Source organism: Camelus dromedarius, chromosome 16 (genome assembly GCF_036321535.1).
Source record: "Camelus dromedarius isolate mCamDro1 chromosome 16, mCamDro1.pat, whole genome shotgun sequence".
NCBI lineage: Eukaryota > Metazoa > Chordata > Mammalia > Artiodactyla > Camelidae > Camelus > Camelus dromedarius.
Window position 1 is genome coordinate 56,896,906 of NC_087451.1, and position 21,473 is coordinate 56,918,378.

General features: G+C 52.2%; 2 protein-coding genes across 2 annotated transcripts; both read right to left on the reverse strand.

Annotated features, from left to right (window-relative positions):
• Positions 1-3,428: 3,428 nt before the first annotated feature.
• On the reverse strand, positions 3,429-9,091 carry KRT9 (keratin 9). The gene is made up of 8 exons (XM_010986022.3): positions 8,582-9,091; positions 7,048-7,130; positions 6,771-6,927; positions 6,343-6,504; positions 5,473-5,598; positions 5,124-5,347; positions 4,499-4,773; positions 3,429-3,448 (listed from the first exon to the last, which is right to left on the reverse strand). Exons 1-8 carry the CDS (start codon positions 9,089-9,091, stop codon positions 3,429-3,431), a joined length of 1,557 nt encoding a protein of 518 aa, XP_010984324.1.
• A 7,821-nt stretch (positions 9,092-16,912) lies between these two features.
• On the reverse strand, positions 16,913-21,473 carry KRT14 (keratin 14). The gene is made up of 8 exons (XM_010986008.3): positions 20,773-21,473; positions 19,441-19,523; positions 18,709-18,865; positions 18,385-18,546; positions 18,176-18,301; positions 17,862-18,082; positions 17,722-17,768; positions 16,913-17,179 (listed from the first exon to the last, which is right to left on the reverse strand). Exons 1-8 carry the CDS (start codon positions 21,292-21,294, stop codon positions 17,082-17,084), a joined length of 1,416 nt encoding a protein of 471 aa, XP_010984310.2. The 5' UTR covers positions 21,295-21,473; the 3' UTR covers positions 16,913-17,081.

Sequence of the window (21,473 nt, forward strand, 5' to 3'; positions counted from 1 at the left end):
CGTCCTGACTTGGAAATTTCCCAGTGTTGGCAGAGGCAACGGCTCCCTTGGCAGACCCATTCTGCTATGTCATTTGGGGAGATGTCAGAAATTAAGCCTAGATTCTGTTTCTCCAACTCTCCTAATGATTCTTTGAGTTATCTAGAGCACTTATGAATCCCTTGTTAAAACAGCCAGAGTAGTTTCTGTTGATTGCAGCTGAGAATCTGACCATTTCAAAGGATCAGATGCCAATGGAGTTTTGACCTAAGTCTGTCTTTCATAAGCCCAATGGTACCCTGGATCCAACCAATGTTTTTTTCCCCCAATAGCTGAAATGGAATGAAAGTAGTCAATAAATAGCTCCCTGACCCATGGAGTAAGGATTATGGTGTAAGAAGAGTCAGTAACACTACATCTCTAAGAGATCGATAGAGACTAGTGCCACATAAAAATTGGATAAATTCAGGGTTGATCACTCTGGTCACCTCCCCCATTAACTTGTCATTTTCCCTGTGTAGAATATAAACAGACATTAGGGAATGATAATTTTATAATTTATCATGTATCTATTCCAGTAGAAATCACTGATTCAGATCAGGTCTACTTACTAGAACAGATCACAACAGTCCTTAGCACCTGATATGGGAAACTCTTTTTTTCCTCTATTCCAATAAGCAAAGGATACCAGGATACATTTGCATTGACCTGCAGAGATAGCAATACATCTTTTCCAGAAAGTGCAGAGAATCAGACCTAGTGGGTAGGTAAACAGAAGCATTCTCCAAATCACACTGAAGGATTGCTCCAGGAAGACACCACTGCTGTCACTGCTGGCCACAGACACTGCAGCTCAAACTATTGATGTTGGGCGCTGCACATCCCTGCAGAACCACCATTACTGTTGCCTCAGTAAACTACATGTCTCAGCCCCTGTCCTGTTTCTACCATATTAGATTCCACTCGGCACTTCCTTCACCTCCAAAGTCTTGTGTGGGAGCACCTGATTGGCAGAGCCACACCACATGTCCTAGCTGCAACGGAAGTTGGGAAAAGCACATTTCTGGCTTCTCCCTTGGGAGATAGAGAGAAGGTATAGAGTGGTAGGAGAGAAAGACGGTGTAAGTGGGAAGAGAATCAGAGAAGATCTTGACCAGTTGCATATTAAGGATGAAGCACTAGAGAAAATATCACAAACTCTCGATGCTCAGGCATCTCACTAGAGCCATCTTGGACCCAGAGACACCATCCAGCTTCCAACTATGATCTTGGGTTTTCCTGAGTATCTACATTACTTTAATGTCCTAGGTTTATTCTAATGTAAACCCTCCCCCAATGGCTTGACCAATCTGTAGCAAACTGTGTCTTCCAAAGATCAGTATATCCCATTCCACATGCTGTCCTTCTACGTGACATGGGCACTCTGCCATCTTTGGGGTCTGTATTTGTTTTCTATTTCTGCTTAGCAAATTACTGCAAATGTAGCAGCTTAAAATAGGACCCATTTATGAAATCACAATTCTGCAAGTGTGACTGGGTTCTCCATAAAGGATATCATAAGGTGTTGGCCAAGCTGAGCTCCCAGCTGGAGACTCTGGGGAAGAATCTACTTCCAGACTTTTTCTTGTTTTTGGAAACATTCAGTTCTTTGCAGATGGAGGACTGAGGTCCCCTTTTCCTTGGAGGCTCTCAGTTCCTAGAGGCTACCCACATTCCTTGCCACATGCCTCCTTCCATTTTCCAGCCAGCAATGGAATATTGAAATCTCATGCTTCAAATTTCTGACTTCCTCTTCTACAACAAACCAAGAAAACTCTCTGCTTTTAAAGAGTTTATGTGATTATGTCAGGCCCACTGGATAATCTTCCTCAATAGAGACTTTAATTACTTCCCTCAAATCCCTTCACAACAGCATCTGTTTGAACTGTTTGACTGAATAACCAGATCATCTTAAAGAGTTCTGCCTCCTTGCAAGATCTATACTCCCTTCCCTTGAATCTAGACAAGACAGTGAGTGCAGCAGACGTGACACTGTGTGACTTCCAAGTCTAGGTAATAAAGCAAAACAGCTTCTTCCTGGTTCTTTCTTGCTTAGGACATATGTCTTGGGAGCCCCGAGTCAGCATGTAAGAAGTCTGGCTACCCTGAGGCTGTCCTGCTGGACAGCACAGGAAGAGTCTGCACACAAAGATGCTGAGAAGCTCCTGCAGGGCCAGCCCCCAGGATTGAGTCTTTCCAGCCCAGGTGCTGAACATGTGAGTGAGCAAGACTTCAGATGACTCCAGCCCCCAGCCTATGAGCTGTAATGACCCCAAGTGCAGCAGAAGTGAGTTATTCCCACCAAGCCTCTGAGCTTTGGGGAAGTTCAGGATGCAGCAGTGGTATCTGGAACATAGACTGAGGGCGTTGTCTTGTGGAAGACATCCCTAGTCAAGCCTAGAGTCCTTGGAGGACTGTAGCAGCTGCTGTCTTGTGGAAGGTTCCTTATTTTGTCTTGGAGCACTTTTTTTCTGCACTTGTGCCTGTATTTTTTCACCATCTGTGAAACCTTCCAAAGCAAAACCCATGTCATTTTTGTCTTGTTTCCCTCAGTAGTGAACACGTGACCTGCTAAGAGACTGAGGCAGATTGTTTGCAACATAGGGCCTCTGTGATTGCCCTCCCTCAATCCATGTCCTTGCCATGGGATTTTGCATCTCCTCCTATCAAGAGAAGGAGTCTGTTTATCCTGCTCTTGAATCTGGCTGAAGTGGTGACTTGCTTTGGCCAAAATCATGCAGCCAAAGTGACTGCTCTGAGCCCAAGCCTTAGAAGGCCTTGCATTATCTTGGAAACTTTGCTTAAGCCAGCTGGTTGGAGGATTAGAGTCATGTGGTTCTTTCAACCCCGTCACCCCCAACCAGCATGCAGCCAAGCCCCAGAGGAGGGGAGAGCTACCTAGCTGACTCGGACTGGACCACAGATGCTTAAAGGAAAACAGAAATGCCCAGTCTAAACTGCCAACTGCAAACCCATGAGCTCAATAAAAGGTTGTGATTTTAAGCCACGAAATTGTGGATTGCTTTGCTCCAAGCAAAAGTTAACTGATAGAAAAGCTAACCAACACTTTTAAAGTGGATTCAATTGATTCTCCTTTCACCTCCTTTCTGCCCCTTCTTAATCCCAAAGAACAAACGGGTCCAAGTCCAAGTTCGATTTGCAATAGGAAAGCTTTATTGGGAATTTGAGATCAGACAGGAAGTGGAGTCACCCCAAGACCAGAGGAAGAGAGATCTCCCCAACCCCAGAGGAGGGGGCCAATGGGCAGCCAGAGGCTCAACTGCCCAGTCAGCCCCATCCCAAATGGGCCCCAGGGCTCATCGCCACAGTGCAGTGGGTAGGCTTCATCCAGGGTCTGCCCGTTTGGGGGATGCTCAGCTGGGTTAGGGCCACGGAGGTTTACAGGGCTTCTAGTATCTTATCTGGTAGCCTGTAGAGAGATAGAAGGGAGGTGAGAGTGAGAAGAGAGGACTTAGAGCAGGAGACAGAGAGACTGGGACTTGGAGAAAAATGGGCTAAGAGAACAAGGAGATTGAAGCTCAAAGAGCTGAAGAATCTTGAGATGGAAGGATCCTGGGATCCTAGTGGCCCCTACCCAATTCCTGAAGCTTTCTTGCAGCAGCTGGCGGATGTTCTCACATTTCGGAGGCTGGAGCCTCATGAGGCAGACCCCTCCTCCATTCAACAGTTTGTTTTTTTTTTTAAGTAAATGCCTTGGATATTGAGGTAACCTCTGCCTGAAGATGATGCATAAAACCACATCAGACACTCTAGAGAAGGATGGCTCCCAGGCACCCTAAGGCTTTTCTGAGCCAAACATTCCTAGTCATGTTACCCAGACTTTTGCTACAATCTCATATTAAATTTTTATTTTACGAGGTTCAACATGCACAAGGGGAAACTGTCTCTGACTAAGAGACCACTTCAGCTGTGCGGCTCTTTCTTGCATTCAGATTATTATCTTTAACATATGCTCCTTTTGGCAGTTTCATCATATAACTGACTTATACAAGCCAGTCATTGACTACACCCCTGAACCTCTTTTCTACCTGAACCATGGCTGACCCAGGAGTCCCCATCGTCATGATGATTCAAAGCACTGGGTCTGGAACACCCCCAAGGCTGAGCTCTCATTTATGAGTTTTGTGACCTTGAGTAAGTTACTTAAATTCTCTGACCCTCATAGGGTGTGGTGGGAAATATATAAGGTGATACACAATTTCTAACCCATCTCCTATGCTACTGAGACTTGGGCCATGTGTAAATTTGGTCCTAGCCTCACCTAAGGCTCTGTCAAAAATAGTGATAAATTCAGAAACAAGGGCAAGTCTATGGCACCTCACTAAGATGGACCCTAAAATCTAGCTCTGTTTAGAATATGTATTCCCCAGAGAGGCACAAAGATATTCAAAAAGGGCAGTACCTTGGCAGGTATCACCTGTGCCTCCCCCACCCCTCACAACGTAGAGTTGTCCCTTACCTTGTGTCTCACAGCCACCAGATTTTGAGGAAGAGGACTGAGACTGGGATGGCCTTGCACTTCCTCCTCCAGATCCACTTCCTTCTTCACAGCTGCCACTACTTCCTCCTCCAGATCCACTTCCTCCTCCGTAGCTGCCTCCACTTCCCCCTCCAGAGCTACTTCCTCCACAATAGCTGCCTCCACTTGCTCTTCCATAAGTGCCTCCACTTCCACCCTGAGATCCACTTCCTCTGCCACCTCCAAAGCTGATTTGTCCTGTTCCATGAGATTCACTGAGAAGAAAACACAGATATGAAATGAGTAACCTCACATATATATACAAGAATGAACCCGGACAGAAGACCCAAATGTAATGTGAGTCCTCCTAAGTCTTTCTTCCTGCAAAGCAGAGGACAGAGGCTGGGCGGATACCACAGCTGGAAGGGGAGAGCCTTTCTCTCCCGAGAGCAGAGAGCTGTCCCTTCTCTCATTGTTACCATCCTCCTTTCCCAAAGCCCAAATGCCCTGAGGTTCCCCCCATGGGAGGAAGAAACCCTCAATCCATCAGACCCTTGTGTACAGGAGCTTTCCCAGCTGCCTCTATGCAGAACAGAAGGGTTCCACAGAGTCCTGGGGCACCTACAGGTCCTCCTGGCCGCCCTCGAGGAGGCTGCAGTAGGTCTTAATTTCCTTCTCCAGCCGCATCTTGGTGCTGAGCAGAAGGCTGTACTCCTGATTCTGGCACTCAGTCTCTGCCCGGATCTCAGCAAGCTGGACCTCCAGCATACTGATCTGCTCCTGGACCTGCTGCAGCAGGAGACTGTAGCGTTTCTCTGTATCTTCCAAGGACTGCTCCAGGGCCGATTTCTAGGGAGCAGAAAGAGGCTCTGAGAGGGATGCTACCTCATAACTGCTCCCCTTCCTGCCCCCGGGGATTGTGCCCAGCCTCCTGTGTCCCACCCTGGCAGAGGGTCCAGAGAAGGAACACCAACCATGCTGAGCTGAGCCTGCAGCTCTATCTCCAACTCCTGGACGCTGTGCCGAAGCTTGGTCACCTCCTTGTTGTTGGACTCCACCTCCTGGCCATAACACATCACCTCCTGCTCGATCTGGCTCATCTGCAAACACCAAAGCTCAGTGAGGACCAGGCTGGGCTAGAGGCAGTAATGGGGAAGGCTCTTCCCCACTCATCAGCACCTTCACCTCCAGAGCCAAGATGGGGCCAAAGCCAAGGACAAGTTGTCCTGAGCTCTGGATCCCTCCAGCCAGGCAGGATTGTCCAGTTCTCTTAACTTAACATTCCCTTTCAGCAAGGCTTCAAGAGTCTTCACACTTTATCTCTAAACTCCTTTTTAATGTTATTTCAAACTGGCCCGCCAAATACACACACACACACACACACACACACACACACACACACACACACACACACACACACACACTACAGATCATGCCTACATGTGCCAGCCTCTACACTAGATGATGGAGACCCAAGAGGAAGGGAGTCGCCAAAGAGCTCAGTGTAGTGTGAGGGGCTCACCGGGTACCACTACTAGGGTCCCATAGCACACAGTCTTATGTAAGATGTTTATGCTCTGCCTTTGTTCACACACGCAATAAACTGTGAGAGTTTCTCGAGGGCAACAATCTTGTGTGGCTCATCTCTGAGACATCAGCACTTCACATGAAACACAGCACTGAGAAGCTGCTCAATAATTATGTTCGTGGGCAGTGAATGAATTGGAAGAAGGATGACTGAGACACCCAGCTGGACTGAGAGATGGAGGGGTGGGTGGAGGAACAAATGGAAGGATACGTGGATGGAGGGATAGAGGGTTGACTCTGAGTCCTCCACTGCTCACCTGACTCTCATATTGCTGCTCGATGTCCCTTCGGTTCTTAGCACTGAGCTGCTCATACTCTTCGCGCATGTCGTTGAGGATCTTAGTGAGATCTCTGCCAGGAGCAGCATTCATCTCCACACTGACATCCCCAGTGCTCTGCCCAGACAGCTGGCTCATCTCCTGCCAGGGAAGAAGGGGATGTGGTCAGGGAGACTCTCTATCACTTTTCAGTCCTCTCCCTCTGCTCACCCCAGGGTGCAAAGACTGGATGGGTCACAGGTGTGAAGTCAAAACCCAACTACCACCATAGGATGGGAATGTCCTCCTCAAGAGTAAGGGAGAGTGTGTCTCCCCGGCAGTGGTCCAGAGCTCCCCTCCACCCGAAGTTATCCCTGCACTTCTGTTCCTCCCTCTCCCCCACTAGCAGTAAGTAGCCAGAATCCCACCTCCTCGTGATTCTTTCTGAGGGCTATCAGCTCCTCCTGCAGAGACTCATACTGCATCTCCAGGTCAGACTTCTGCATGGTTAGATCATCCAGCATCTTTCTCAGGCCATTGAGGTCAGCATCCACTGCTTGTCTCAGGTTCTGCTCCATCTCAAACCTGCAGACCAGCCAGGGGTAGAACATAAGCAAGAGGGCACAAGCCCCCACAGGGATCTCCAGAGCACTAGCAGGTGGAGGAAGGATTGATGGCAGCAATGGGAGTGGGAACAGGACTCACTTCATCCTGAAGTCATCCAGGGTCATGCGACTGTTGTCAATCTCCAGGAGAGTCTTGTTGTTGCCCACCGTGAGGCACACAATCTAAAAAAGAGGAGATGGCATAGGACCCATGCACTCCTGCTGTGGCCCACTTCTGGGAGGGCAAGAGGCCAAGAAAAGCCGTAGGAGGTGACGATCCCATCCAGGAAGATGCCCAAGAGGTTGGAGGAGCTTCCTACCACTGTTATATGGCACAGACCCCTCACCCCTCACAGCCTCCAACAAGGATGTTCAGTGTGGCTTATATTCATTCATTCAACAAATACTTGAAGATCTACTACAAAGGACACTATGGGGTTTAGAGATCAATGAAATAACTGCTCCTCAAGGAGCCCACAGTCAACTACAAAGTCCAAAATATCCTAGAAGAGTTCAAGGAAAGAAGAGTTGACTTGTGGCTATGGGAGATCAAGAAGGACTTCAGGGAGGAGGTGGTAATTGAATTGGTCCCTGAAGGATGGCTAAGATTAGACATGAATAAATAGATGGAAGAGGTTTGGGGTAGAAACAAGATACCCAGAGGCTGTTCATCAGAAGGTGTAGAAGCAAGGGGGACAGGTGGAAACAGTGAATGAGCTAGACTCTGAGCTCCTCAAGGACAGAGACCAAGTCTGGGACATCACTCTGTCTGCCCAGAGCAACACTGAGGATACTCGCTCATTCAGTTGAATGGATAGAGGACGTGTGGATGGATGGATGGGTGAATGGTTGTGATGGGTAGATAGATGATTTCTATCCATGCCCAGAGTTCTAGATCCTCTCCATCACTTGAACATCCAGCATGTAAATCTGGGTCCAAGAAAACTGGAAGAATCAAGACAGGTCCTTATAGGAGCCCAGGAGAAGTAGGAAGGGAGAGATAGGATTTCTAGTTTTCCAAACTGGAAAGCTCTGAACTCGTAAGAGATGAGAGGAGAGACAGGCAGATGCTCCCCTCTCCTGAGCCATATGACCTACCTGTTTGGGGTGGCAGCACCCTTTTTTTTTTCACGTAATTACAGAAATTCTAAACCATCAGAACCTGAGAGCTAGTCTGCCTATCCTCCGTATTAAATGGATAGGAGAGTGGGGAGGGTAGAGCTCAGTGGTAGAGTGCACACTTAGCACACACAAGGTCCTGGGTTTAAACTTAATTACTTCCCCCCAAAGATTTTTTCAAACAAACAAAAAAAGTTTTTTAATGGATAGGAGAATAGGTCCAGAGAGGATGCTGGGCTTCCCAACATCACACAGTGAATTGGTGGCAGACCCAGGATGGGGGAAGCCCCATTGCTGTGCTCCCTCCACACTGGCTCTGCTTTCCCCACCGGGGCCAGGCCAAGAGTTGTTTCTGATAAAAGTTTAAGTTTCAAAAAGACGAACGGTCTGGCTACTGCTTGAGCTTAGAACCCAGCATCTTGCCTTTGGGGAAGACAAAGGGCAGGAGTGAGTGTGGGAGTGTGTGCGCATGCGTGTGAGAGACAGACAGACAGATCTGTGTTTCCCCGGCCTACCTGCTTCTTGAGATCCTCGATAGTGTCATAGTAGCGAGAGTAATCCTTTTGGACGGTCCTGGGCCTCTGCCTGTCATACCACTCCCGGATCTTATTCTCCAGGTCGCTGTTGGCCTTCTCTAGTCTCTGCACATTTTCCATGTAGGAGGCCAGCCGGCTATTGAGTTCCTGCATGGTGGCCTTCTCATTCGCAGGCAGAATGCCACCATCTCCAACACCACCACCAAAGCCACCTCCAAAGCCCCCAAAGCCTCCACCAAAGCTACCACCAAAACTACCACCACTAACGCCACCCGCAGATCCTTGGCCAAAGCTGGAGACAAAACTGCCGCCACCTCCCCTCCCACAGGCCCCGGAGCTCCCCCCACCATAGCTGCTGGTAGAGCTGAACCGGCCCCCTCTTCCCCCAGCCCCCGAGGAGCTGAAGCGGCTGACAGACGACCTAAAGCTTCCACCGCGACCCCCGCCGCTCCAGCCGCCGCAGGGCAATGAGAACTGTCTGCAACTCATGGCAATATCCTCTGTTCGTGGGTGGGAGCAGTTGTAGGAGTGCTGCCGGCTCCAGAGTGCAGGATGTGGAGCTGAACCCGAGGATGTCTACTTATACCCCCAGCTGATGGTGGCACGCCTGGGTGTGCCCTCTGTCTGCCCCGGTCTCCCTGAGACAGACTCAAAGGAGGTCTGAGATACGGGAGGTGGCTGGGCTTCTCCAAGCTGCCCCAGGCTCAGCGTCCTTTGGTGACAGCCTGGAGGCAGCCAGCCTCTCTCCATTGTGTGAAGTAATTTAATGATATTTGGCTGTCAAGAGCACCATAAATCAGCTCTGCTGCCAAAGGGGTGGCCTAGATCCTGGAGTTTGGTGTCCACTGCCCTGACAGTAGATCTGAGATTTAGCCCCTCTGAGACAGAAACTCCCAGGAGCAGAGTCACCTCCTCCTTTGAGGATCATTACTGTCTGCACCCCTCTCCACTCCGACTTGGGGCCCACTGTGGGTGAGCTGGGACTGGAGTACCAAGGAGTTACGATAGAGGTTGGGGGAGCTGCCTGGGTGGGTAGGGAGACTGGCCCCTGGACTCACAGAGCCCAATCTGATGGTGAGCCCAGTCCTTGCTCTCAGAGTCTCCAGTCTGATGGAAAAGATGAGTGGCATGGCAGAAAGATTGAGACACTAACAAAGCAACACACCCCCAGCATTCTGAAACAGCAAGCAGAGTTCGCATGAAGGAGAAGGATTCTGGACAGAGTAGACTGAATAAATGAAGTAACGCTAGTGTTAGCTGACCTTCAGGCAGAAAGGCAAGTGGCTCGACTGTCTTAGTTCCTCAGCAGAGCCCAGCAGTGGGTATGGCGTTGACTTTTTCCAGGGGCCTAGCCCATGCGGAGCCCTGGGAAGGATGCTGAGATGTGTGACTTATCCTGCCCTCCTGAAATTTACAATCCCCTGTCCCTGGCAGAAAGTCCGAGCATATTCTGGTGAGCCAGGCCGCAGGAGCTGTCCAGCACTGCCAACTCCTCTTCGTATTGGAGGATTGACAGATCTGGGGAGCAGGGCTGAACATGGGGAAGAGTAGGCATTTATCAAGGGGCCCCTCCAGGTAGGGCTGACACGCACTGTCTTTATGGCCCCTGACGTCTCTTCCCAAAGGGGCTTCTCATGAGGAAACTGAGTCCAAGGCCCCAGGAGTGGGGAGGGTGGGGCTGGGAGGCAGCTCCTTCTCTCTCCAGCCCAACGCTCCCCCAATCCCCTGGGGAGGGCCAGATGGTGTGAGCAGAGTCAGCCTCAAGAGGAAGCAGCAGGCACTGGAGCAGATGTGCAGGGATGGCCAGATCGGGGAGGAAGTCCTAGGCCCTCTTAGCTCATAAAGAAGGGAAGGGAGCTGGCTGTGACCAAGTTTCCCTCCATGCGGGGCAGAGAATCAGCCAGGTAAGTTCAAAATTCAGGGGAGAACCAGGTTTGACAGCCAACCCAGAGCACATAAACTGTTAAGTCCTCATCTCACGGGTCCCAAGAGGTGGACGAGGGGAGGGGTCCCCACAGGATGTCAGCCTTTTCGGGCAACTGCAGTGGAATTCTGAGGATTGGGGTCTGCTGCTCTGAGCTGAATGAGTTAGGACAATCCTGGAAGGTGGGAAGTCAAAGAGATGGCTGAAGGCAGTGACTGATGGGCTTGGGACCATGGCTGGAAATGGGCCGTGTTTCATGAGAGCCAGCTGATCGGGGTGCCCAGCGGGGAGCTTCTGGTCAGCCAGGCAGGTCTCAGATGCCCTGATACAGACAGGCCTTGGTGCTTAGGCTCCCCAGCCATGAATGCATCGGCAGGGAATGTACATGCAGTGTCCCAGAGGCGCCACTTTGCTGGCTGTCCCCTCTCCTGCTCCCCCCCATTCTGCCCAACCTCTCCTCCATCCAGCTCGGGCACCCAGGTCTATCCACCCGGGCACCTCCTAAAAGTCATTGTTGACCACACCAGCCTCTCTTCTTACCTGTAGCTCTTTTTTCAGCACTTGGCATCTCCTACCTGGAATGACCAGTTATCTCCCTTCATCCCATTCGTGTTGGGATCTTACTTGAACCAGACACAGTTGGGCGTAGGGACAAGTGGCACAGGGGTAGAGGAGCTCATACTGTCAACGTAGGGCGGGGTGTGGGGGGCACCGAGACGCAGTGTGGAAAGTGTAACAGAGCAAATTGCAAAGCCAGAGGGAGAGACCCAGGCAGGCTTCTCAGAGAAGGGGCGCATGGATGGTCTCCAAAGAGGAGTAGGAGTTTTCTGGGTAGAAAAGACAGAGAGGAACACTTCAACTGGAGGGAGCTGCAAACGTGAGCACTCTCCGGGTTGTGTGGGGGCGTGGTATGATTTAGTTAGGGGGTCCGGGGAATGGCATGAGATAGGGCTGGAGTGAAAAAGCAAGATGGACCTTCAATGCCAGGATGGTGGATCCTAACTTTGGGGTGAAGGAAAGTCAGTGATGCTTAGATATGGGTTGGAAAGTCCACTCCACTTCTTGTGCAGAGGAGTCAGAAGGATGGAGAGAGGCAGGGAGAACAGTGAAGGTGGGGAGTCTGGCTGGGCAGGGTGGTGGCAGGCGCCGAAGATATGAGTAAAGAATCAGTGCTGACAGAAGGTGTAGGCGCCTGGGCCCTGCTTAGGTGCCTAATGGAGGGGCGGACCCACGCGCCACGCCTGCCCTCCCGCCCCCAGCAGCCAGCTACCTGATGACTCAGGGCCCTCCCTCAGCCCCACCTGGGCTCAATGACAGACAGCAAGTCGGGGGGAGCAGCTGAGAGGTGGGAGGCCAGCTGTGGGGCTCCCGTGGCCAGTGGAAGGCTGGCCCTGTCCCCTAAGTCCCCATCTCCCTACCTTTGGGGACACCTTGCAGGTGGAACTCCGTGGTTCCTTCCCCATTCCTTTGTATGCCCGAGTCCTTGCAGCCCCTTCTCTCCCACCACTCAGCGCTCCAAGGGCACGGCCGCACGCGGATGCTGGCACTGTGGTGTGGGCTGCGGCCTCGCCATGGGGCTGCAGAGGCAGCTGACGCTCCCCGGGTCTCAGGCACCAGGGCTTCCTGAGCTGCGCGTGCGCTGTTCCTCACTCACGCTCCGGAGTTTTCCCACGGTGGATGTTGGAGGTGGACTCACAGGGAAGCTCCTGAGCCCCAAGAGGATAGGAGAGCGAGCTACGTCACACACCCTAGAAGAAGAAATCACTTGCTCTGGCCAGGGTTCTGTCAGCCTCCCTCATCTCTGACCCCACCTTGCCCAACCTGGTTCCCTGGGCCAGACAGCTCAGGAAAAGGGACAGGATGGCCCCCAGGTGGGTCTGGAGTAACCCACCAACCCCCTCAGCAAGACCAAGGGGCATGGGCAAGGGAGGGTGGGATGGGGCGGGTCTCATAGGTCTCCCCTGAGTCTGGACACCCCAGCCTTGTGTCTGTGATGACACAACTAGCAGAGGACCGGGGCACTGGCTTTGGAGCCAGACAAGTCTGAGTCTAAAACCAGGTTCCTCTACTTTCTTGGGTAAAGTTCTTCCCCTCTCCAAATCTCAATTTCCTCACTGTAAGTTTGGATTCATCCTTTACTGAGCACCTACCATGCGCCAGGCATTGTCCTAAGTCCTCAAGATGAGGTGATGGACAAGTCAGACAGAGCCCCTACCTTCTTGGGCTACTATGGGATAAAACAGACCCTCAAGAATAAATGTGTAATTCAAAACTGGCCTGAGTGCTGTCAGTGGGAAAATGGGGAGCACATAATGAAGGTGTTGCCAGGTTGGAGAGATCAGGGTTAGGGGGTTCTCCCTGAGAAAGAGACACCTGAGTGAAGGGTGAATACAAATGAGCCAGAAGAGAATCCTGTGGGGGAGGGGGCTGGGGCAGAGCATGTGCAAATGTCCTGAGATGGGAAGGAGCTCCGAGACTGCAAGGGCAGAAGGCCAACTTGGCCATAGGGCAGTGAGCTGTCAAGCAAATGATTTGGGTGGTGAAAAAATAGTTCTGACCTCACCAGGTTGCTGTGAGGCTTGAAAGAGCTAATATTGTAAAGCTGGGGGTGTGAGTCTGGCACACAGAGGGACATTTTCCTGACTGTCAGTGGCATTGTGTCTGTCCCTGACTTCCCCTTGGACTGTGTGGACAAATTCAGTTCACAGCCCTCTGGATAGTAAGTCCATCCCTCTTGTCTGCTGAGCCTGCATTCAGATCGAGGACCTGTGCTACATGAGGCTGGGGAGGAGGGCACACCAAGATTGGAGGACCATGGTTTCTTCCATTAAGGACCCTCCTGGCCTCCAGGTAAGATTCCCCTTGCTTTGCCTGCCGGTAGTATTTAATCTTCAGTGTCATTTTATGAGGTAGGTACTAATTTTATAATCGTTTTACAACTGAGCAAATTGAGGCTCAGAGAGGGTAAGTATCTTGGCCACAGTCACAGAGCTAAACGAGAAGGAGGTGGAGCAGGTTTGTCCTGCAGTGAGTAGGAGCTAAGATGGACACAAGTCCTGGTGCTCCCTCTCCCCGCCCCCAGCCTCTTCACTTGGTCTCTCTCCTTGTGCAGTCTGGCTCAATTCATCTTTAATTTTCCCCACACCTAGAAGAGTAAGCTTCAATAAATACATGTGAATGAATGGATGAATGAATGAATGAGCCTCACTGCCTATTCCTAGCCCAGTACCTTCACTAGCTTATCTTTCTCTGACTCTGTTTCTGTCTTTTTCTCTGTCTCTGTTTCTCTCTCTCTCTATCTCTCTCTCTGTCAGGACATCGGGACCACCAGGCTCCTGGGCTTCAGACCCCCTTGGGGTTGCCCCCTGTGGTACCAGCTGATGCCTGCTTCCTCTGATCCCAACCAGGACTAGTTGGCTACATTATCCAAACCAGACCGTCTGCGGCCATGGGGCAGAGCCACTCACCTGATCAGGTAACCATAGGGAGATATGCCCCTTGTTGCCTGGAAAGGTCCCTGAACACATTTGAGGTCTTTTCACAATAAAAAATAAAAGAGCCCCCCAGACTAAAGGGGACTCGGAATTTCAAAATGGACCCTATCCCATAAAACAAAAACCTTGGAGTCAGCTAGGAAAAATTTGTGCTGGTCCTGTTGGGCTTTTAGCTTCATCCTGAGGGACTCCAGAACAGAAATGAAGCACAAGCCTGACCAGGAACCGGGGCTGGGCTCAGCCATTTTTCCGTCTGTAGGACCTGAAGCAGGTCCCTGTACCCTGAAGAGGAGGAGGTGGGAGGAGCCGGCTGCACAGCCCTTTCCACGCTGCCCTTCTCTGTGCTGAGGGCAGGAGAAGATCACTCCTTCCTAATTGCTCTGGGGAAAGTGGAGCCAGAGGGGCCACATGGCCACCCCCAGGACCCTGAGAGGTGGCTCCTGCTGCCCCCACTAGACCATGTTATGGAGTCATTTTCTTGTTTTCCTGTCATTTAGACCTTGGTGGCAGCAGGGGAGGCGGTCTTGTCTTTGTCACTGTGAATGACTCAGATCTTTAGTTGGGGACCTGTAGCACCAGGCCCTAGAGACAAGAGCACTGGTCAGCAGCTGGACCCAAAGTGTTGGCTCCACTCTTCTCAGTGGAGTATGATGGTGGTGGTGGGACACCGGAGAGGTGGGACTCCATGGGGGACCCTGGGACAGCTGCCCTGTCTGGCTTCCCTCTAGGGCCCAGCACACAGGGTTAGACCACCTCATAGCACACTGCTTGAATTCCTTGCCTCCCACTTTTGAGCTTGCTCTCAGCCGGGTGGCCCCCAGGTGCACCTTTACCATCAAGCAAGCCCGCTGTCCCTGGGTTCCCTCCAAACAGCAATGGCAGTCACTCGAGAGGAGAGGAGACTGACCCAGCACACCCAGGTCTAAGAAATCTCACGTTTCTATGTTCCTCTAAAGCAGATCCTCTTTGGGAGTAGAAACTCTAATCTGGCACCTCCTCCAAGGCAGAGTGATGTCTGGGGATTCTTACGCAGTCTTGAGTATTCCAGACCTCAGTCCTCATCAGTGACTGTGGATACGTTTTGCTCTCTGCCCTCCTGAATGTGGACCACTCCCCAGATTCCATGCCACTTGAGTTCATTGCCCAGCTGGGAACATTGGTCCCCAGGGTCCAGCACCCCTACAAGAATCACACAGTCCCTCCCCTCCGGGGTCCTACCACTTTTCGGGCCACAAAACCATCCCTCCCACTCTCCTTCAAACTTCCCTCCTCCCTGAACTGTCCCCTCCTACCTCTAAAACTGTCATTCATCTCCGTAATGGTCCACCCTCCCCCAAAGATCACCCTAGATCAACCTTTCTTAGAGTGAAAACTCAGGTAAAATGACATCTCAGAGTTCTAGATCTCTCCTCCCTGAGGTGAAGATGAGGTCAAAAGAAACCAATATTACTTCATTCCTTTTCCTAATAACTCATGCTCTTACGCTTCCATTTATAGAGCAGATTATGTGCCAACCACGATGATAAAACTCATTCTTGCATGAGATCATTTAATCTTCCGTGGCCTTATGCAGTGAGGGTTTTCTTTCTCCATTTTGCGAAAGAGGACCTTGCCCAAACTCTTCCGGGTTATTCAGTGTAGGAGCCACGACTCCAAATCAGGATGTCTGATTCCAAAGCCCAGTCTTTTAGCCCCCTTTCCTTCAAAGAGTAACTCTTCTTTAATCCTAGTCCCACCCTTGACTCCCCCTCAAAGCTTCATTCATGCAGCCAAATGACTGAGCTGCTGAAATTGACATAGTGACTAGTCAACTCCTTCCTAGCTTGGGGCAGTGAGCCCTACCTACCTCTGGAATCTCCACTACTCACTCAGGCGAGATCCTCCCCTTCCTCCTCCTTTTCCAGCCCCCACCCCCCAAAAAAGGAAAGGACACTCCCCACCAGAGGAAGCTCCTACAAACCTGGGTCTTGATGTGCATTCACTCACTGGGTTCCCATATCAACTCCAAGAAGCAAGAGTTCACCATGCTTACTGGACAAGTGAGGAAACTGAGACTCTCCAAGGTCACAGAGCTAATTCAGAGCAGAGCCAGGGTTGGAAACCAGTCAGTCTGTTCCTAAAGCCTCCAAAAACGCCCTCATTATGGACAAGAGTCACCATGTATAAGAGGTAGCTCACACAGCATCACTGATAGCCGTGCCCTGAGACTGCAGCGTGCCAGGCACTGTGCTAGAGGTCTGACATGTGAATCCTCCAGCAAATCCTCACAACAAGTTCCCAGGGTAGGTACTGTTGTTGTACCCAACTTACAGATGTGGAAACTGAGGTTTGGAGATGCCAATCAACTTGCTCTATGTCAACTAAGAGCAGGCAGGATTCAGACCCAGCTCTGGAGACAAGAGCAGGTGGGATGGAGGGAGACAAAACTCTCAGTAAAACATAAGAGTTCATGGACCTCCATTGATAAGCTTTAGGAAACTCAAGAACCTCATGAATTATATGCAAATGTGTGGGAAGACATCTGTAGCTTTCAATATATTCTCAGAGGAATACCTGAAGACAAACATGTAAGAATCCTTAACCTAGCACAGTGCCTGGCATACAAAAGGCACTCAGTAATATCTGATGAATGAAGGAATAAATAAGTAAATGGATGAGTGACTGAATGAACAAACATTCCTCCATGCCCCCAGGAGACACCACAAATGACCTGGTACACACATCTATCTTCTGAGATGATGAAAGCAATCCTGGGACCTGAGCCCAATCCACCCCCATGTCCTTTCTCCCAGCCCCAGAGGCCATAGCCATATGCTCCGAGAGCTCCAAGGAGATGCTTCCCCCGCTTTCTCCCCACCTCCACTCCTGACAATGACCAGGCAGATGCAGGAGTTGTGCAACTCAGATAATGAAGCTTTATTGATTGCTGGGAGGGGCAAGGGTGAAACAGGGCTCAGGTGTGAAGTGCTTGGGTGCAGGGAGATGGGAGAGGGGATCCCCCAGTGAAATCTGTGTCCACATGGTGGGAGTGCTTCCTAGGCCTGAGCAGTGCAGAGCAGCCTTAGTTCTTGGTGCGAAGGACCTGCTCGTGGGAGGACACCACCTTGCCATCGTGCACGTCCACGACTTTGGTGCGAATCTGGCGACTGGAGGAGGTCACTGGGGAAGAGGGGAGAGAGGGTGTTACCAGCGAAAGACAAACAATGAAGAAACCAGGAGTGAGGAGGCCAAGGAGCTGCAGGGACTTAAATGAACTGTCTCCCTGCTGCCCTCTCCCCTGATTACCACTTCACCCACTGACCTTGCCCCAGCATTGCAACCATCAGCACATTTCTTTCAGACTAGGGCTCTGTAAGGTCAGGGGCAGAGTCTGAGTTCCCAGACTGAAGATTTCTAATAACTCAGAGTTTGGTTCAGTCCAGATCTGCCCAAATGGACTGGTCTTGGTGGGAAGACCCATGTGGGGCTCTGTCCACGGTGCTGACTGCCAAAACTAAGGGGTCCACCACAAACATTGGGCCACCAGCTCCTAGCCCTAAGGAGGGGTTAGAAAATGGCTTCTTCTTCCCAAAGAGGTGCATAAGGGATACTGGGTGAGGAAACCCTAGCTCTACCCTTCCAGAGCCCCCATCCAACATCCTAGACCTGCTGGGAGACAGGGGTGGTCCTGAGTCCAGGCTTGATAAGGAGGAAAGTCTTACCATCTCTGGATGACTGAGAGCCAGAGGAGAACTGGGAGGAAGAGAGGCTGTGAAGATAGAAAAGGGCAAGATCATTAGACACACGGAGGGGCAGTGACTAACAGTGGGGGCAGCTCTGGAAGGGGGCCCTGGGCACTCACTGGGCGTCCTCGCCCTCCAGTAGGCGGCGGTAGGTGGCGATCTCCTGCTCCAGCCTGGTCTTCACGTCCAGGAGGATCTTGTATTCCTGGTTCTGCTGCTCCATCTCGCAGCGCAGCTGGGCCAGCTGCTCCTCCACGCTGCTGATCAGCTCCTGGATCTGGGCCAACTGCATGCAGTAGCGGCCTTTGGTCTCCTCCAGGCTGTTTTCCAGGGATGCTTTCTGTGAGGGAAGGAACAAAGATTGGGGGTGAGTGAAGGTGGTCATCCCTCCCCCAGGGCCCTGGGCTTACTGCAGGCCTGATAGCGCCCCTACCATGCTGAGCTGGGACTGCAGCTCGATCTCCAGGTTCTGCACGGTGCGCCGGAGCTCGGAGATCTCGGTCTTGCCGCTCTGCACCAGCTCGCTGTTGGTGGCCACTTCGCGGTTCAGTTCCTCCGTCTGCAGAATAAAAAACATCGTTCGCACTGGAAGCTCCCAGGAGGCAAGCACCCCAGGTCCCTTCCCCTCTGAATGCCACTCACCCTGCTGAAGAACCAGTCCTCGGCGTCCTTGCGGTTCTTCTCCGCGATCTTCTCGTACTGGTCGCGCATCTCGTTCAGGATGCGGCTCAGGTCTATGCCAGGGGCAGCGTCCATCTCCACATTGACGTCTCCGCCCACCTGGCCTCTCAGGGCGTTCATTTCCTGCACATCCAAGGAACAATCCACAGTCAGGGACCTACTATGGCAGCCAGTCAAGGGTCCCTAGTCAGAGGTGTTCCTGGCCTGAACATTGCCCTCCAACATCTCAGTTCCATCTCTTCCTTCCCAGCTAACCCTCTAAGCTGGCTTCCATTTAGCTCTCACCTCCTCGTGGTTCTTCCTCAGGTAGGCCAGCTCCTCCTTCAGGCTCTCGATCTGCATCTCCAGGTCGGCTCTGGCCAGGGTCAGCTCGTCCAGCACCCTGCGCAGGCCATTGATGTCGGCCTCCACGCTCATGCGCAGGTTCAGCTCCGTCTCGTACCTGGAATGTCCCGGGGGAAAGGAATGAGAGGCCCATCCTGGCCACACTTAAGGCTCTGTTCTCTCCCCTCCACAGCTTCTGCCCACACCTGACACCCTGTGGGTGGCTTAGGGACCCAATCTTGAAAGTGGCACAGATGGACACAATTCCCATTATTGCTCAGATCTGAACATTCCAGGGCAGGAGGAGGGTGGTGCAGGGAATAAGATAGTTCATCATGCTATAGAATTCACGAAGGGGAGATGCTCCTGGCTTCAGCCAACCAGTAGCACACAAGGCCCCCAAATATGACTCTTTCCTACACTTCAGGGGCAGGTGGAAAAGTGGGGAGTGTCTCTCCCTAAAGTAGTGGCTCCCTAATTTGGCTGTGGTTCAGAATCACCCAGGTAGCCTGTTAAAAATAACTGAATCAGAATCCTAAGGGTGGGGCCCAAGAGTCATGTATTTTTATAAGCACCCCCAAGGGGTTTTCACACAGCCATCCCAGGCCTCGCCAGCTCTGTTTAGGGAACACTGCTCCAAAAATGCCCCACCCAGGGGAGACTGGTTGTTCTGGGCCACCACTGCAAACTCACTTGGTGCGGAAGTCATCAGCAGCCAGGCGGGCATTGTCAATCTGCAGCACAATATTAGCATTGTCCACGGTGGCCGTGAGGATCTGCAGGTGGAAAGGGCACAGGTCATTGGTCAAATGGACAGCGCCAGCCAGCCTTGACTGCAGACTGCATCAGGCCTTTGCTTTCATGCTTTTTCCTGACCCCCCTACTCCCCACAAGCCTTTACCACAGTGGCCTAAAGTATACCCCCAGTGGTCCAGCTTGGACCCAGGATGTGGCTGACCCGTGGTCAGCAGAGTAGATGGAAAGAGCACTGGTCTTAGAGTAAAAAGCCCTTGAGTTCTGGTCCTGGCTCAACCACCGACTTGCAAAACCTGAGACATGTCTTAGGGCCTCAAGTTTTCCGCCCACAGAGGAGGGGTGACCAAGCTCTCCAGGCCTCCTTCCCAATCTGATTTCTCCTCTCTCTGCACAAGCCAGCCCTGCCAGTCCTCTGAAGGCACAGACAGACACTCCTTTTCAAGTCCACAGAGCACAGGACCTCAAGTGGGGCTTTCCCAAACATTGAGATCCAGCTGGCACAGGGGACTAGAAAAGAAATAGAAGAGGGGAAAAAAAGTAGATTGAGCCCTGGATTGGCTACAGTTCCTTCCGCTATCATCTAATTTCTCTAATCCATGCAAAGCATCAGTCAGATAATCAAGGGAAGCAGGATCAGCCGGGAGGGACCCCGGTGTGACCTGGGAGCAGGAGCAGGGAGCAGGGGGCTGGAGGCAGATGACACAAGCCCCCTCCTGTGCAGGGCAGGCAAGGTGGGCCACCACTGATTGTCTCTGTGGGTTTTCCACGCCCTCCTGGCCATGGGGAGGGGCCGCCCGTGCCAGGGCTCATGGGCGGCAGCCACCACAGCCCAGACTAATGAGCTAATGAGTGGTTTGGCCGTCTAGCCTGGTCCCGTTACAGCCTCGCTCCTCCCCTGTGCTGGAGAACAGGTAGCTGTCTCCTGTCCTGGCAGGTGAGGCACAAGTGTTCTAGCCCTGGTCCTGCCATTCATTTGCTGTGTGACCTTGGGCAGACAGCCCAAAGTCTCAGCTTCTTCCTCTGTAAGGGTAGGAATCCCTGGTCTCTCATGGTCTGAGGATCAGGGGCCCAGAGAGGCATGAGCAAGATGGGGGAAGGGAGGCCTTCTTCTCATGGATCAGCTCCACTGGGGGCATTCAGAGCTAGAAGAAGGGGTCCGGGGCTGGAGGCTGTCCTGTCTGGGAATCTGAAGTTGCCGGTGGTGTGAGGCACCTGTTGCTCCTGAGTGAGGTGGCAGGAATGGCACCTCCCGCTGCCTGGCCCACCCACCTTGTTTCTCAGGTCCTCGATGGTCTTGAAGTAGGGGCTGTAGTCCTTGGTCTCAGCAGGACGCTGCCTCTGGTACCAGTCGCGGATCTTCACCTCCAGGTCGGCGTTGGCCTCCTCCAGGGCGCGCACCTTGTCCAGGTAGGAGGCTAGGCGGTCGTTGAGGTTCTGCATGGTCACCTTCTCACTGCCCACCAGGAGCCCATCACCACCACCAAAGCCACCACCGAAGCCACCACCAAAGCCACCACCAAGGCCACCACCAAGGCCAGCACCGTATCCTCCACCAAAGCCGCCACCCAGGGCCCCGCCAAAGCTGCTGCTGCTGCTGAAGCCACCACCGTAGCCACCTCCCAGCCCGCAAGCCCCTCCAGAGGAGTAGCGGGAGGTGGTGACAGACAGACCCCCATAGGCACTAGGGGCCCGGCAGGAGCCTCCAGCCAGGACAGAGGATATGTGGCTGGAGCCACCGCCGATGCCCTTCATGGAGCCAGAGGAGGTGAATTGGCGGCTGCAAGTGGTCATGATGCCGAGGAGAGAGGTGAGTGAGCGAGCGAGCAAGTCGAAGAGAGAAGGGAAAGGTGCTCAGGTTGAGTTCGAAAAGGATGCAGGGCTTCTTTATACTCCTGGGTAGGGGCGGGCCTGGCATTTTCCATTCCCCTTGGCTTTCGTCATCCAGGTGCCAGTGCCAACTCCCAGCCAGA